The 17,124-nt window shown below is 40.3% G+C and overlaps 1 protein-coding gene across 1 annotated transcript in view; it reads left to right on the top strand.

Moving 5' to 3' along the window:
* The first annotated feature begins 106 nt into the window (after positions 1–106).
* Positions 107–17,124, top strand: part of LOC138981141 (exportin-7-like) — a 45,342-nt gene continuing 28,324 nt past the window's right edge. The window contains exons 1-18 of the mRNA XM_070353979.1: positions 107–162; positions 714–860; positions 3,917–4,010; positions 4,425–4,495; positions 5,328–5,423; positions 5,648–5,725; positions 6,307–6,456; positions 7,125–7,251; positions 7,990–8,063; positions 8,340–8,459; positions 9,705–9,851; positions 11,188–11,360; positions 12,565–12,622; positions 12,773–12,905; positions 13,580–13,685; positions 14,064–14,199; positions 14,431–14,504; positions 14,807–14,951. Of these exons, the coding sequence (XP_070210080.1) occupies positions 148–162; positions 714–860; positions 3,917–4,010; positions 4,425–4,495; positions 5,328–5,423; positions 5,648–5,725; positions 6,307–6,456; positions 7,125–7,251; positions 7,990–8,063; positions 8,340–8,459; positions 9,705–9,851; positions 11,188–11,360; positions 12,565–12,622; positions 12,773–12,905; positions 13,580–13,685; positions 14,064–14,199; positions 14,431–14,504; positions 14,807–14,951 (1,944 nt within the window). The 5' untranslated portion in view covers positions 107–147. The remainder of the gene's footprint in view (positions 163–713; positions 861–3,916; positions 4,011–4,424; positions 4,496–5,327; positions 5,424–5,647; positions 5,726–6,306; positions 6,457–7,124; positions 7,252–7,989; positions 8,064–8,339; positions 8,460–9,704; positions 9,852–11,187; positions 11,361–12,564; positions 12,623–12,772; positions 12,906–13,579; positions 13,686–14,063; positions 14,200–14,430; positions 14,505–14,806; positions 14,952–17,124) is intronic.

Genomic DNA, 17,124 nt, shown 5'->3' with positions numbered 1-17,124 from the left:
TACCTCCTCGGTAAATTAGAACGCAAGTTTTCATTGGTCAGATGTCCCAGCTAGTTCCCATTCCAACCAATCAAAAAAGGCAATCTTTCAAGTCAAAAGATTTTGATTGAGCGCCATCTGCCAGTTGTTTCTGACTACAAAACAAAGATGGCCGACGACCAGGTGAGAATAGAAATAGAAAATAAACGTCCATCACAAATCACGCTTAATCACAATTTCATACTGCGACATTCAGAGCAGGTTACAAAAGTAGCCTGTATACATCACTTTTCGCATTGCGTACGCGTTTACAACATTAATTTACCCTCAATAGTTGACGTAAACGCATGGCCTTGCTGACAAAACACCGCAAAAAGCATTTCACACCCAGTATGAACAAGGCTAGTCAACTGACAACTCAGCCACCCAATTACTGAATTAGCAGGCATTATCAGATTAATATGACTGGTTTGTTTATTCAGACATTGTTTGATGCTGGTTAACTTCTTTGTGAACTTGAGTTTTGTGGGGTGGGGTGCTAGAACTAGAAGTAGAAGAATTTTGTATTTAATGAAGACAGTGTTAACTCTCTCACAGTGGGAAACTAGGGGAAAGAATGATAGAAGCAGTGTGTAATATATTAATTCACTGATTGAGGCATTTAATTGCGAGGTTCAGTGGATGCAAAGCTTACATAACTATAGAATGCTACTCCTACTGTTTATGTCTTGCAGGAATTGCTCCAGTTGGAGAATCTTTGCAAGGAACTGTATGAGACAACAAATGCCGGTGTCCGCTCAGAAGCAGAGAAGGCGCTAGTGTCGTTTGCCAACTCGCCAGATTGTCTGGCCAAATGTCAGATGTTGTTGGAGAGAGGCAGCGTGAGTATAACAGTACACAGTAACTGTGAAGCACAAGGCAGGTTTCACAGTAACTACATGGCCGATCTCACAATATATAAAATATCAAATTTAACATGGAATTGCTTGAACAATTTTTTCCATTCGCACTATCATCAAAGAACAAACAAAATTTTTTGTTAGAGATAGTAAGTGCTTATGTTGATGATATTTGCCCTCACCTGCATGATTCTCTTCATTTCAAAAAGATCGATCAACTTTTTCCAAAAGACATGTTATCGGTCTGCCATTCATCATCCGCGAGTGATTGTTGTTTTGATGGACAAAATCCATCAATTAAAGAAGAAAGAAAGCATATATATATATAATAAATATATACATGGAAAATTGCGCTATCGTTGGTGCTAATTGCTAGCGTTGGTGTCACTGTCAGATGGAAATTTTCCAAGCAAACAAGTCGTACTTGCCTTCGAAAGTGCTTCTTGCTCGAAACTACTTACATGGCACGTGCGTAGCAATATATGCAAATTAGTCAATGGCCGCAGAACTAAGCGAAACTCTGAGGTTAAAACAAATTTCGCTATCTTTTTTTTTTTGCGACCGAGGCATCAACCTTCCACAATTAAATATCAAATAATAATTTAAACCAACCTGAGACGGAAATATCTGTGATTTCTTCAATTTGTAAGCTTTTATGACATGATTGCACATGGTTTTGCAGGAAAATAGTTAGATAGTCTTCTTCTTCTTCTTCAGCGTTCGACGATGGCTGTGTCTAGATTCTTTGGCCCGTGATGTTGACGAAGTGGGCTGTCATTTCCAGGTCCTGAGTGTTGCCTTGTTAGATAGTCAAAAGTAGTACCTATTTTTTAGTGACAGATAGGTCTGGGGAAAATTGACTTCTTAAGTCTGTCAAACTCAAAGTCAGGATTTTTGTCTTCCCATCAAATTGTTGGTGGATTACCTCGCATTTAGACCTTTTTACAAGAATTACATAGTTTTCAGGTGAAAAAAAATGGTTTTGTCGTGTTACTGCACGGCCTCTCGCAGCATGCAAAAATCCGTGAAATCGTGTCTATCGCAAATTGAACAATAGCACACTTTACAACACTCTTGTAAAGTCAATTTTTATTTAAATTAACTCATATTGTGTTTTCTATCTCTTTGTTAACATACAAACCACCACAAATAAAGAAAAATACAGAAATAAACATCGGTTTTTTTTAAATATTAGCGAACAAAAGTTTTTGCTATCGCAGACATGCAATTCTGTGAAACTTGCCACCTACCGAGAATCAGTGTCACCGTCAGTGTCAATCACTGCACTAGCAGCATGATATTGCCCAGACTAAGTTTGGATGATCAGAAGAGAACTAAAATTGGGTTGATCTTGCATTCAAGGTTCAGGCAGTGGTAGTGGTACTGTTCTTGAAAATGTAAAATGATGAATAATTTTACTGTTTTTAACTGGAAATCAAGCTTTTTTAAAAATGTATATAATCTTGTGAAACTTGAACGCATTGTTCTAAGAGCAATCAGCTAACTCGGAGTGACACTGACAGTGACAATTCTGTTTGCGGCAATAACTTGGGTTAGCCCCATGTGAGGCTCACAGTCCCACTGACTCACTGAGTGGATCTCAAACGGTCACTCTTCTTGCAGTATGTGGCGTCACCACAGGGGTAATAACCTAATCCTGGTCTGTACCGTGGAATCCCGCTTTTAAGACCTACAAAAATCAGACAAAATCTGGTCTTAAAAAGTAGGGAGTCTTTAAATCAGGGTAATTTTGCCGAGGATGTGAACAGAAAGTCTGAGGAAACAAATTATTAAGGCTTTAAGTTAAAAAGGAGGGAGTCTTAAAAGGGGGGTTCAACTGTAACCTGTTTGCATAATGTGACCAATAATAAAGTAGATAGAATATCTGTTATGTGTTTAACAATAACAATAACAGCACTTTATGCAAGACTTCTTCTTCTGCGTTCGTGGGCTGAAACTCCCACGTACACTCGTGTTTTTTGCACGAGTGGAATTTTACGTGTATGACCGTTTTTTACCCCGCCATTTAGGCAGCCATACGCCGTTTTCGGAGGAAGCCTGCTGGGTATTTTCGTGTTTCTATAACCAACCGAACTCTGACATGGATTACAGGATCTTTTTCGTGCGCACTTGGTCTTGTGCTTGCGTGTACACACGGGGGTGTTCGGATACCGAGGAGAGTCTGCACACAAAGTTGACTCTGAGAAATAAATCTCTTGCCGAACGTGGGGACGAACTCACGCTGACAGCGGCCAACTGGATACAAATCCAGCGCGCTACCGACTGAGCTACATCCCCGCCCCTGTTTATGCAAGACGAATAGGTATCTGTTTAGCAGAAGGAAGGGTAGGTGGCACGACACCAAAATCAAAAATGTGAAAATGAACCTTTTTGTGTGTTATTGGTGTTTTGGTTTTGTTCTTTAAAGGCATATGTACGCGCTCCCGTGTTTACAAAGTGTAGTTTGCCCATAATCGATGTCAAACGCACCATAAGACCATGTAATGACGATATGTCGCCATGCGCGGGCCATATACATGCATTACAGCTTGTTTTAGAGTCTCAAAAACTTTGGATGTAAACAAAGACGCGGAGTTATTTCCCTTGCGTCAACGCTACCTCTGTTGGCAAATCTATAAATAGGACGATCCAGATCAAAATGAAAATTAACATATCTCAACATTGAAGGGGTCCTAGACCACAATATTTTGCAGGGAACTTAATTTAGCATGTCTCCAGCTGTTGGTAAAGCAATTAGCGTGTATAGTCATCGAGTACATATGGCTTTAAATTAAGGTATGCATGTGTGATTGCATTTAAACTAAAAGCGTAGAAAAGAGGAGTGTCTACAATTGTACAATCTTGTATAACTAAAACAAATTATTAGGGTTGTTTAGCACTGTACAAGACAAGATTAATAACAATATGGTTGACATTGATAATCAAAATTTAATATAGTATAATTGTTTTGAATTGCAGTCTAACAATATTAGTCGAAATCAGTTAATTTACTCATTGCATGTTTTTGTCTGTTGCAGTCACCTTATGCACAGCTTTTGGCAGCTACAACCCTGACAAAGCTGGTTTGTCGTGCCAACATCACTTTGCCCCTGGAGCAGAGAGTGGAAATCAGTAAGTCACAAAGTGTCAAACTTTAGATTCAATTGTGAATTCTTTTGGCCTGGTTTTACTCTCAGAAATGTTGTCTAGAGCTGGCACAATGCTGGTCAGATTTTCAGCTAGAATGAGTGAACTGTGTAATTTTAAATAATACTTTATACTGTGGTTGAACCTGCCCTGATGATCTACTTTCTATAACGATCACCTGCCAATAATGATCACCCGCAAGGATCCAATTGTTTTAGATTTTAGTTTTGCTATTTAATTCATCTTTCCATAACGACCAGCAGTCTGTAATGACCACGTGTAGTGAGTCCTTCCAGTGGTTGTTATAGACAGGTTTGACTGTAACAGGAACGGGATAGCAGAAGGTTGCTGAACTCATGCCGTGTGATACGTTTCATGACATCCCTTTGTTTTTTGCAGGAAACTATGTGCTGAACTACCTTGCTACTCGTCCCAAGCTTCAGCAGTTTGTATCTCAAGCTCTGGTTCAAGTAAGTGTAGCTTTTACAAATACAGTAATGTGTAGGACTGGAAGGTCCTTCCTGACTATGTGTTTTAATGTGCCTCAAGTTTGTATGTATGTTTTCTCACTTGAGAAATTTGTTGTTTGTTTGTTTGCTTAACGCCCAGCCGACCACGAAGGGCCATATCAGGGCGGTGCTGCTTTGACATATAACGTGCGCCACACACAAGACAGAAGTCGCAGCACAGGCTTCATGTCTCACCCAGTCACATTATTCTGACACCGGACCAACCAGTCCTAGCACTAACCACATAATGCCGGACCCTAAAGTTCAAGATTTCATTTTGCTGATAAAGCCTTAAAATGTTAAATACGTATGGCATTTCTTTATATTGTTTATGTTACTGTTGTCACTGCACAAGTCATGGCCAATCCACCACTGTGCCCTTTTTTTGTCTCTCCCAATAAATGTATGGCATTTTGTTCTGTACGCGCGTGCCATTGCACATTGAACACGTTTTTGTTGTTGCTTATTCATGATTAACTCTGTAATTAATGAAGAAGAAAAAATCCCGTGCAGAGCACGGGTATTACTAGTGAATTATAATTACTATACTCAGAGTATACAGCAGTGTAGTGTTGCGACGCGAAGTCTGTGCTGAAGACTAAACAAACCGTGTTTCATTGCTTTACTCCTTTAGCATGTTTGTATTAAAACATGTATCTACTGCTGGTTTGACAAAACGATATGCAGTAACATTTACCTTTTTTCAAATCCTTTTAAGTTATACTCACTTCCAACAGCATGTTTGTTGCGTTTGACAGAGTAGCAGGCTGCATTTGTGTTTGTTCTTTTTCAGTTGTTTGCAAGGATTACCAAGTTTGGATGGTTCGATGTCAGCAAGGACGAGTACATCTTTCGCAATGTTGTCACAGATGTTGGGAAATTCATACAGGTATTCATTTTGGGACCTTTAGACATTGAAATAGCAAACGTATTAATTTTTCACAGGATTTTTGTGTGTGGAATCTTTAAGGTTTTCAGGCATTGCTTATTTTATATATCAGACTTTTAAAGGCAGCATAAGTACAGTGATTCTGAGGAGCATGCTTTTCCTGGTAGCATTTTTTGTGATTTTTATCTTTGTTTATATTAGACTCCTGTCTTGTTTTCTTTCAGAGTGGTTCAACTCAGCATGTCATGGTGGGAGTGCAGCTTCTGTCTCAGCTTGTGTGTGAAATGAACCAAGTTAGTGAGGTAATTATTACATTCTCCAGTTATTTCATCTACCAAGACACTGGAAAGCCTGACACAACCATTGCAGCTTCTGCAGGTTTTATTATTTTTACTGTTAGACTTGACCAGGGGATTTGCAAGGCAGATCTAAAGACAATTTTCTGTTCTTTTATTTTTAACAAGTAATAATAAGAGTGAATGTTCTTTTTCTGGTGCACCATTTTTCTTTGCTTTGTGAAGTGTTTGGAACTCACTTCTAGTCCTGCATTTATTAAAGAGACGGCAGTGATTCATGCTGGCAGATTGTGAATTGGCTGGGTGAAGGGACAGGTGTGTCAACTATCTGATTGTGCAATATTTCTCTGTTTGAAAATAAGTTAATGTTTCTTAGTCTCGTTGCGATCAAGCTCTCTGATAGAATTACCCTGTCCACAAATATTCACTCAGTATGCTAACCACCGCTTCTTGCACCAAGATGCTTTATTTTGATTATTGGTTCTAGAGTAGCAGTAGTAGGATATCCCACAATGTGAGTGTCTTGTGAGGACAATCTTTGTTATCCAACTTTTCTTTTTCATTTGATATTAATACTCTGTTTTCAGTCTGAAGCCAGTCGTTCCCTAACCAAACACAGAAAGATTGCGTCGTCGTTTAGAGACACACAGCTGTTTGAGATCTTTCAGCTGGCTTGCTCTCTCCTTCGTTCTGCTGCTGGAAACATGAAGGGTTTGGACTTCGCCGACAGCGACCAGGTCTGAGATAGAACAGTTCAGCTGTGCTAGACATTGCTCGGTGTTGGTTGTGCTCTTATAAACTGAACTGTTGATAGAGAATACAATGTGAATGTTTGGCAAAAGAGACTTTAGGAGACATTTTGTGCAAGTTCTCTAAAAAAAACATTGCCTTCATGTGTGAAACTGATCACGCTGTGACTGGGTTATGACTGTTCAAAGCAAAATCCTTGTGAGCGAAAACAAATTCGTTTGATTGATGTTAGGTTACCTCTTACAATGCTGGGTTTGGTTTAACAGTGTGCCCTGCGCCATTAGCGCATGAAATCTGAATATGTCCCATTGGAATTCCCATCAGCGCGTCAAAGGGCGCACTGAGATGAGGTACCACTGCACCACCCTATGCGCACTTTGCATGGACAAAAACCTTTATGTACTGCCCAGGATGCTTGATGCTTCTTGCATTTGATTATGTCCCATCAGAATTTGGTTGAGTGGGGCAAATGTCCCATTGTCTTTTTCTCCCAGGCTGAACCCTGCGATGTATATTTGAACCAGGTAGTTTGCTGCGGCATGTCTGTTTTATGCAGGATAGACAGCTTTTTCCAAAATTGAATGCTTTGAGATCATATTGGCTTCATTGCCATTAATGTTTAATGAAACGGCGTGTTACCTTCTCTGTTCTTTAGCATGGACTGCTGCTGCACACGCTACAGTTGGGTCACAATTGTCTCACCTTTGACTTCATCGGCACCTCTACAGATGAATCTTCTGATGACCTCTGCACTGTTCAGATACCCACCAGCTGGCGCACTGGTGAGAAACTTGTATCCACACTTGATAACTGGATTGTGATAAGTATTGACAGACCTGGGAACCCATACGATTTCGCCGTATTTTCTACGCTTGATTGTCTAGAATACGGTCAGTAGAAAAAAAATACGCCAAGAAAAAATTCCTAGACTACTTTTCTTGACAAGCTCATCCCAAAGCCGATCCAGTATTTTGACACATAAATGCAGTTTTTGTCACTAAACACTGTAAGAAGGATTTGTTTTAAATGTATTGGTAAACTTAATTAACGGTGCGACAGACGCTTGCGAAGCATGTTTGAATCATGGAAGTTCAAATGCTCTGTGGAGTACGCTCATTTTTCTGAAAATACACCAAGGTTGTTTGAGAATACTCTAAGTGCAAAACAGGGGTTCCCAGGTCTGTATTGACCTCAGAGGCAGGTAAAAGTCAGTGTGGCACGCAAAACTATCACTATCATGGGACCATGAAAGTAAACAGCTGATGAAAGCAGCAGAAGAAGAAGAAGGCCTGAGAGACGGAATGATTCAGACTAGAGAACTTTTTTCTTGTTTGCAGCATAATCACACTAACAAATGTAATTACAATAGAGTGTTGAATAAGACAACTGGTAATTACTGGACCATCACTTATAAATCGAAGTAGCATTTTGGTGGAAAGACTTTGGTTTGTGGAAACAAAGGCAGACAAAAACTCTATGCAAGGTGGGCTAATGGTTTTTAATTGTTTTGTTTGTGACAGCTTTCCTGGACGTCAGCACACTGGAGTTGTTCTTTGATCTTTACAGTGGTCTTCCCCCTTCATTGTCTGCCACGGTGAGCCTTTTTATTCTGAAATGTTTTTATTTTGTTCCTCTTTGTGTTTGATTACATGTGTTGCTCAGGTGTGTGTTTCAGCTTGAGGATGGGATTCCTACTTGGATGGAGGTGTTAGAAAGGTATGGCTGTGAATTGTAAGGAAGTATAGGCTGTTTTAGTGCACAGAATGGGTTATAACAAAAAGTGTTGCAGATCATTGCAACTTAACTGCTGTGGGTTTTTATCTTGTGGTTAAAAGGCATCATTCATGATCATTGTTATTGTCTTTTTCAGGCCCTGTCATGCCTGGTGCAGATAGCGTCTGTCAGACGTTCGTTGTTCAACAACGCAGAGAGGGCCAAGTTCCTCAACCATCTGGTTTTGGGTGTTAGGTCCATTCTGGAAAACCCTCGGGTAAGGAAACAGTTTTTTCCAAATGTATTGTAGTTTTACATTTGAAAGTCTTTGGAGTGTAACTTGTAAGCAATGTAACTTATGTTAACTAGCGAAGAAACTGTTTTTGCAAGTTTGCTTTTTTGTCTGGTACTTTTTCCTTGGTTTTTGGTTGTTGTTTTTGTACCAGTGGGCTTTTTTTGTGTACAGTCAGTTTTTACCTGCCATTTAGGCAGCCATACTCTGTTTTGGGGGGAATTGGTCAGGTACAATCTTGAATACTTCAGGGCCTAGCATTGTAAGCCGTTCTGCGTACTTTACGCCGAAATGACATCTCCAGTACGCGGAACTCGATTTGGTGTACGCCGAAATGCAAAAACCTCTTATTCCCAAACGGTGTACCCAAACAGTCTCAGCTTTCGTTTTGTGCGCCGTTCGGTTCAATTCTCAATCGGTTTGATAGTTTGCTTTAGCACACACTTTCTCTGGCATCGCGCGAGCATGCTTTGTGCCGGTGTGTTGTGTCTCTAGACTTGTGAAACAATGTCATGAAGTGACAATCTTGAACATGGAACGTGGTCAGCCATTCAGTGACAAAGAATCCAGGTATTCCTGGAAGTGGGAATGGCTGTACTTCAAAGAGCAAGGCCAAGCAGTTCAAGCTTGAATCTTTAAAAAACAAAAACAATAAGCCAAGAAGGATCATCTGACGGCATGATCTGCTAAAGACATTTCTAGTGTGTATAGTTTTTAACAACTTCAATTCGTTCTCTGTGTATAGTTTTCAACATTTTCAACTCAAGCAAAGGAGGGACATTATTTGTGCTGAAGACATGCCTAGTGTGTATAGTTTTCAACAACTTTGAGACAAGGAGTGACAATGCTGACATTTTGTGACATTGTGTTTGTTTGAAGAAGGTAAGCACTTTTAGACCAAATAACAGAAGATTCTGTTTTCTTGTTTTCTGTCTGTGTTTTGCTTGTTGGTGAAGGCATAATTTAGTTGCTCAATCTTCTTGGGGAGGGCTCATCTTAGATGAAAAATCACCCAAAAATCTTCAAATAGCCCCCCGAACTCCCACCAGGGGCTTTGACCCTGGGCCCCACTGGGGGCCTCCTGCTGCCCCCAGACCCCCGCCTTTGTAAGCTGAACTCACTTCTTCCAATGCTAGGCCCTGATACTTTTAATCCAAGAAATCTAATGCTCTCCTTTAGTGCCAAGACAGATTTACAGATGTAGTAATGCTCTCTATGATTGTTCAACAGGGACTGTCAGATCCCAACAACTACCACGAGTTTTGCCGCCTGCTGGCACGCCTCAAGTCCAACTACCAGCTTGGGGAGCTGGTGAAAGTGGACCAATATTCAGACGTCATTAAGCTGATCGCCGAGTTCACCGTCACCAGTCTGCGGGTCAGTCAGCAGTTCCGCTGTTAAATGGCTCAAATAGGAATACCGTGAAACTCTTTTTTAAGACTGCAACAAATCTGAGAAAATTAGGTCTGAAAAGAGAGGACATTGGGAGTCTTTAGAGGGAGCTAAATTTACAGGGGGGGGGGGGGGGGGGGGGGCAGCAGCATACTTACAGTCTGTACTTTGGAAGACAAAAACAAAGTTACATTTGCTATACAATATTACTATTCAATTTTCTTGTTTGTGTGATGTTTAGGTATAGTAGATCTTTGTACAGAGGCTGGTACTGTGAAACCTCCGTTTGAGAAACTTCTAAAATCGGATAAAATTTGTGTTATGCAAGAGGGAGTCATACACAATAAATCTTTGGAACGAAGGCCTTTGAACAGAGGAAGATCTTAAATGAGAGGGTCTTTTGGCAGAGGTTTTACTGTAACTTATTTTATCATTTTAACAACTCATTTCTCATGGTTTTTACATTTAGTCAAGTTTTGACTAAATGTTTTAACATAGAGGGGGAATCGAGACGAGGGTCGTGGTGTGTGTGTGTCTGTGCGTGTGTGAGTGTGTGTAGACCGATTCAGACCAAACTACCGGACCGATCTTTATGAAATTTTACATGAGAGTTCCTGGGAATGATATCCCCGGACGTTTTTTTCTTTTTTTCGATAAATACCTTTGATGACGTCATATCCGGCTTTTTGTAAAAGTTGAGGCACCTTCATTTTTCAATCAAATTCATTGAAATTTTGGCCAAGCAATCTTCGACGAAGGCCGGACTTCGGTATTGCATTTCAGCTTGGTGGCTTAAAAATTAATTTATGACTTTGGTCATTAAAAATCTGAAAATTGTAAAAAAAAATTTAAAAAAAATTATAAAACGATCCAAATTTACATTCATCTTATTCTTCATCATTTTCTGATTCCAAAAACATATAAATATGTTATATTTGGATTAAAAACAAGCTCTGAAAATTAAAAATATAAAAATTATGATCAAAATTAAATTTTCGGAATCAATTTAAAAACACTTTCATCTTATTCCTTGTCGGTTCCTGATTCCAAAAACATATAGATATGATATGTTTGGATTAAAAACACGCTCAGAAAGTTAAAACGAAGAGAGGTACAGAAAAGCGCGCTATTCTTCTCAGCGCAACTACTACCCTGCTCTTCTTGTCAATTTCACTGCCTTTGCCACGAGCGGTGGACTTACGATGCTATGAGTATACAGTCTTGCTGAAAAATTGCATTGCGTTCAGTTTCATTCTGTGAGTTCGACAGCTTGACTAAATGTTGTATTTTCGCCTTACGCGACTTGTTTTCGCTGTGGTAGATGTGGCAGTTTGCACCCAACAGCGTTCACTACCTGTTGGGGTTGTGGCAGCGCATGGTGGCGTCCGTTCCCTACGTCAAGGCCACAGAACCACATCTGCTAGAGACGTACACACCAGAGGTCACCAAAGCCTACATATCATCAAGGCTAGAATCCGTCCACTCTGTCATCAGGTTTGTCAAGGAATGAAAGGTGTGGTGTATGTGCCAAAAGGGATAAGCCAGATTCGTGGTACAGTCAAACCTGCCTCAGCGACCACCTGCTCGTTACCACCACCCATAAGAATCCCTGATAATGCTGCGTCGCCCAAAACAAATAACGGTTTTGGGTGTGACGAAAAAAAGAACAGGGCCGCAGTGCTATGTTAATTATGAGCAGTTCTTCCACACCCATTTAAAAAATATGACACTACCAGCATGTTCTCGCATATTGAGCCAGAATTTTTTTGTTTTGGCAAATCGACATTTCAGTTCCAGAGCAAATGATCAAAATTACTTTGCGAATTTGCGTTCAAACGTGTTTTTCCCGTAATATAATGATGCACAGGTCGATAATATGGCCAAGAACAAATCTATGGTACTTCGAAGAAAGAAGAATAACAAAATTCTTGTCCAATACGACTTGCAATTTACCGTGTGCGCTGTAAAATCTCCCTACCTTCAAAGCAGACAAAAAGCAGACATCTTCATTTACTTCCAAGGAAGAAATCGTTGGTCATAAAGTCTTGCAGGACCCAAACATACTTCGCAAAAATGAAGTGTCGTCGCTTTTCTCAACTTGTCAAGTCAGTCAAAATGACCACAGAACTGGGAAATGACACTGATTAAAATACGAAAGATCTCCGATGACGAAAGTATAAATGACGTCATCTGGTCACACCTATCTCGAGAACTAAGCGTCGCTCAGAACCAGTGCCCTTCCATTATGACGTTTTGTTTGCTATGTAATCCACCTTTCCATAGTGACCACATATCTATCAGGACCAATTTTGATTGGTCCCTTGGGAGTTTTTTTCAGGCAAGTTCTGCTGTAATGCATTGGAAGAGTAAAGGCTTCGCTTGGATCCTTTTGCAAACTGAATGTGAAGAATGAATGATGAATGAACTCTACACTTTATAACCACCACCAGACTTTTTTTTAGCTGTCGCCAGTTCAACATTTTTATGAGGTTTTCTGTATTTACGCCTGCTAAATTTTGAATATAAGATCATTAGGACATATAAAAATAGGGAAGTAATGTGTGCAGCCTTTGTGTGGAAAACAAATGTGTACTTTGTGGTGGAGTCAGATTGGAAATTGTATGTGGGCTTACATGGCATTACTGCAGAATGTTAACATAGTCTGTCAGAATTTGCAGCTGATCTGTGTGTTGTGCAGGGAAGGTGCCGAAGATCCCCTGGAAGACCATGGCATGATATCACAACAGTTGGAACAGGTACATATTACACACTTTTCAAGATTCCAAGTATGATCTCACAGAAGTTAGAACTGGTAAAAGTCACAGCTGTGTCTTGTGACTAGTACAGTAGTACTTTTAGTATTTTATTAAACAGAAAGTTTTAATGAAAGCGATCTCTTGTTTCAGTTATCAACAATAGGTCGATGTGAGTACGAGAAGACATGCGCATTGCTGGTTCGACTATTTGACGAGTCGGCTCAGCGATACCAAGAGCTGGTCAACACAGGCAGGCAGTCGGTAGATGTCGCTATTGAGGAAGGTCAGTGTTTATTGTTTGTTTGTTTATCCAGTTGCTCTCTTAGTCATTGCTGTGGTTAGATTGTGTGCACATGCTGTTTTTGAAGACAGCATGTGAGGCTACGGTATGATTTTTGTCAGTCTCATCGGGCAAGTGTTTGCTGCTTCCTCTTGGATGTGTGTTCCCTCAGCAATAGTCAATGCTTCCTTGTTCTTTTGTACTGACTCTTTTTTCCAGTTGTTTGTGCATTTGCTTTCTAAGCTACTGAATTTTGATGGTGATTTTAGATGTAATAATAACCATGCACATGTGCATGCACACTGCATTTCTGGGCACTGACAACAAACAACACCGAAAAGCAGAGGAATTTGCAGTTTGCACAGAACTGATTTTCAAATCAGGCAATTCATCTGCTGTACTTTATTTCTGATTTTAGTTTTAAAGTGGTACATGTACTTGCAAAGTGACGCCCCCCGATGAGAAGACACCTCCCAGTCGAGGAAACCTGGTGCCTCTTTGCTGTCTTGACCAGAGTATGACTGTCAGGAAAGAAGATGTGCAATGTAGGGACATTTTGGGCTGGTCCTAAGGATGTCCTTTTATAGCAAATACCACTGTAGCAAAAATTGCATTTTGTGCAAAGTCTATGGGGCTGCTGTTATCAGTGAAAGAAATAATGCTTTGTGTGTGTGCAGGCCGATTAACGTGGCTGGTCTACATCATCGGTGCTGTAATAGGGGGCAGGGTGTCGTTTGCAAGTACAGACGAACATGACGCTATGGATGGAGAACTGGTGTGTAGGTATGTACCAGACCCTTCAAATTTTGGCAAAATACTGCTTCCAAGCAAATAACCATAGCATAATCTTGTAGGGGCCAGTCGGACCTGAGAGGACATTCATTTTTAAGAACGGAGGAACAAACAAGACTGTTTGCAAAGTATAAGAAGTAGCAGTCTCTTCCTCTTATAAGAAGAGACTGCTACTTCTGCCAAAAGTCTGTGGTGGGAATTTGTGGAGTTGTGACAGGTGCTTTAAAGTGTTTATTGGCCGTGCTAGCAGTGAAACTTAGTTGTGTGCATTTTTCACCTGGTATACGATTGTCAGTTTGCCAGATGTGTGTAGGGCTGAAACATCATTAGAGGAGACTTAATGCTGACCATAAGTTCCGTGTTTTGCAGAGTGTTGCGACTGATGAACTTGACCGATTCAAGGCTATCTCAGGGCGGCTCGGAAAAGCTTGACTTGGCCATTCTCAGCTTTTTCGAACAGTTCCGCAAAATCTATGTTGGCGATCAGGTCCAGAAAACATCAAAGGTAAGAACTGTCCATGAAGATGATTATGATTTTGTTGTTGATAAACTTAAAATAATTGTTTTGTTTATAAAGACACATGTGCATGTAAAGCAGTTGAAATGCACACACTGAGTTTGAACAGGATATGTGAAGCGGAGGGCAAGTTTGGGTGGTAATACAGAGAGCTAATCTGTCGTTACGGTTTGTTTTCATTTTGTGTCTATTTCTATCCAACTTTTTGAATGATTTCAGGTGTACAGGCGTCTGTCAGAAGTGTTAGGCCTGAGCGATGAATCCATGGTGCTGAGTGTCTTTATCGGTAAAATGTGAGTACTCTCAAACTATCAGACACTGTTAAAGAATGGTTTTAACTTGGGAGGGGGAGTTTGTGCAATAAAGATTGACCTTTGATGTGCACCAGTCTTGTTTTAGCTTGCAAAGGCACAAGAGAATCTTCAGACCTTCAGTCCAAATCAGAATTTTTAGTAAGCTCCAGATGTGGTCTGGAGCAAGTTTGAAATTCATTCCCGGAATTGCATCCTTATTTTGCTCTCATATGACAGTTTCAAGCTATTTCACATTTATCCCAGTTCCCAGGCCTGACAGCAACCTGGAATATCTGTTGCAGCATCACAAATCTGAAGTTCTGGGGCCGCAGTGAGCAGATCATCAACAAGACCCTGCAGTTGCTGAGTGACCTGTCGGTGGGGTACAGCAGCGTGCGCAAACTGGTCAAACTGGAGGCCGTTCAGTTCCTCCTCAACAGTCACACTGTGAGTGCCCTGAGTTTGGGGTTCTTCATGCTGCATGCATGCTGCTGTTGTGCAGAGAATGAGTGTGTATATACGGGTGGTGGGAGGTGGAGGAAGTGAATTCTGCAGTATCGATTGTATCAATTCGTTATTTGAAAAATATTTCAACATCAGGCTTGAAAAAGCTCTTCATGTCCTACTTTCAGAAGTTGTGAAAAGCATGTGCCGATTTTGAAGTATAGTGTATGTGCTAGGGCATGCATTCATGAAATGATTAAAGTATGAGTGTAGGTACTGTAGGCCTCACTTTTTTGTGTTGACTCGAAATTGTACAAATTAAATTATTTAATGACCAAAAATGAAGTCAAGAGCATATTAATCCTTCTGGCTTTCATTACATTTGACATTTGCTTTTTATTGGTGACAAAATAAGACTGTATCATATTGTTGTAATTGTTGCTGTAACTGAGGGACTGGTTTATGAGAACAGTTTTTTGACTCACATGCGAAGCAAAAGTGAGTCTATGTACTCATCCGGACGTCCGTCCGGAAAACTTTAAAGTTGGATATTTCTTGGACACTATTCAATCTATCAGTACCAAATTTGGCAAGATGGTGTATGATGACAAGGCCCCAAAAAACATACATAGCATCTTGACCTTGCTTCAAGGTCAAGGTCGCAGGGGCCATAAATGTTGCCTAAAAAACAGCTATTTTTCACATTTTTCACATTTTCTCTGAAGTTTTTGAGATTCAATACCTCACCTATATATGATATATAGGGCAAAGTAAGCCCCATCTTTTGATACCAGTTTGGTTTACCTTGCTTCAAGGTCAAGGTCACAGGAGCTCTTCAAAGTTGGATTGTATACATATTTTGAAGTGACCTTGACCCTGAACTATGGAAGATAACTGTTTCAAACTTAAAAATTATGTGGGGCTCATGTTATGCTTTCATCATGAGACACATTTGGTCACATATGATCAAGGTCAAGGTCACTTTGACCCTTATGAAATGTGACCAAAATAAGGTAGTGAACCACTAAAAGTGACCATATCTCATGGTAGAAAGAGCCAATAAGCACCATTGTACTTCCTATGTCTTGAATTAACAGCTTTGTGTTGCATGACCTTGGATGACCTTGACCTTTGAGGGTCAAGGTCACATGTATTTTGGTAGGAAAAATGTGTAAAGCATGTGAGTCGTATGGGCTTTGCCCTTCTTGTTTCCCTTATTTTGGTAATGCTGGTTTACAGAGCATGCTGTGATCAGTGCCTTAGCATAACATAGAGAAAGATTTGGGAACCAGTGAATGTCTGATGATTTTTTTTATCGCATGAATGGTACTTGTCATGGTTTTTCAGATTGAGGGAAAGATGGTAAAGTTTGATAGCCGAGTTTCTGCCTTTGATTAAAGGGGAATTACGAGGATTTTTCCTCCTAAGTTTGCATGTGTTGATGTTGATTGGCTGATAGTGCTTCAGACCAGCATCTTCATTTTTGTTCCTTCTTTAATATTTTGATTGGTTCTTTTTCGACAATATAGCAGTTACATGCTTTGCATGAAGTTGAGTTTGTTTGGAATGCAGAATTCGGTTGACATTTTGCTCATGGATGCTCAGTAGAAATGCTTGGCATTGTCTGCCTAAACAAAGGAGATAATATGTGCAGTGTTGATGGGGCCAGATGTGTATCATACTAGAAGTTCCCATCCCTGTTCATTGGCTCTATCGACGCCCGTTTTTAACCGCTTGCTTCCCTTTATATAATAAACCGTCCATAGATCGTCGTTCTCCCGAACTTAATCCTTAGTATGTCATCGAGAATAGAGGATTTGGGGTATTTTTCATGCTATGATGTCAGTGCTTTTTTGCGATTGGTCAATGCATTTCATATCAATGTCAGTCACGCTTGAAATTATTGCTACTTCATATTGCTTTCCAAACTTATACGAAGTGAACGGGAGTGTAGCGTCAGTCAAGTTATGAACTGAATTAGCCCCGAACAGTGAGATATAGAGTACAGTACACAAAAACGAACGGAGAGACTCGGAAACTCGAGTCAGTCGTCGCCACGCTCGAGAACTAAAGTGTAATATTTCAAGTTAAAATCTCCATCTCCTACAGTGCGACAGAATAGCTCAGTTGGTAACGCGCTCGACCATGCGCTAGTCCTTACTTTTGTGGTCCCAGC

Source organism: Littorina saxatilis, linkage group LG12, assembly GCF_037325665.1.
Source record: "Littorina saxatilis isolate snail1 linkage group LG12, US_GU_Lsax_2.0, whole genome shotgun sequence".
NCBI classification, from domain to species: Eukaryota; Metazoa; Mollusca; class Gastropoda; order Littorinimorpha; family Littorinidae; genus Littorina; species Littorina saxatilis.
Note: the sequence above shows the minus strand (reverse complement) of the source record. Positions and strands in the feature narration are given on the sequence as shown.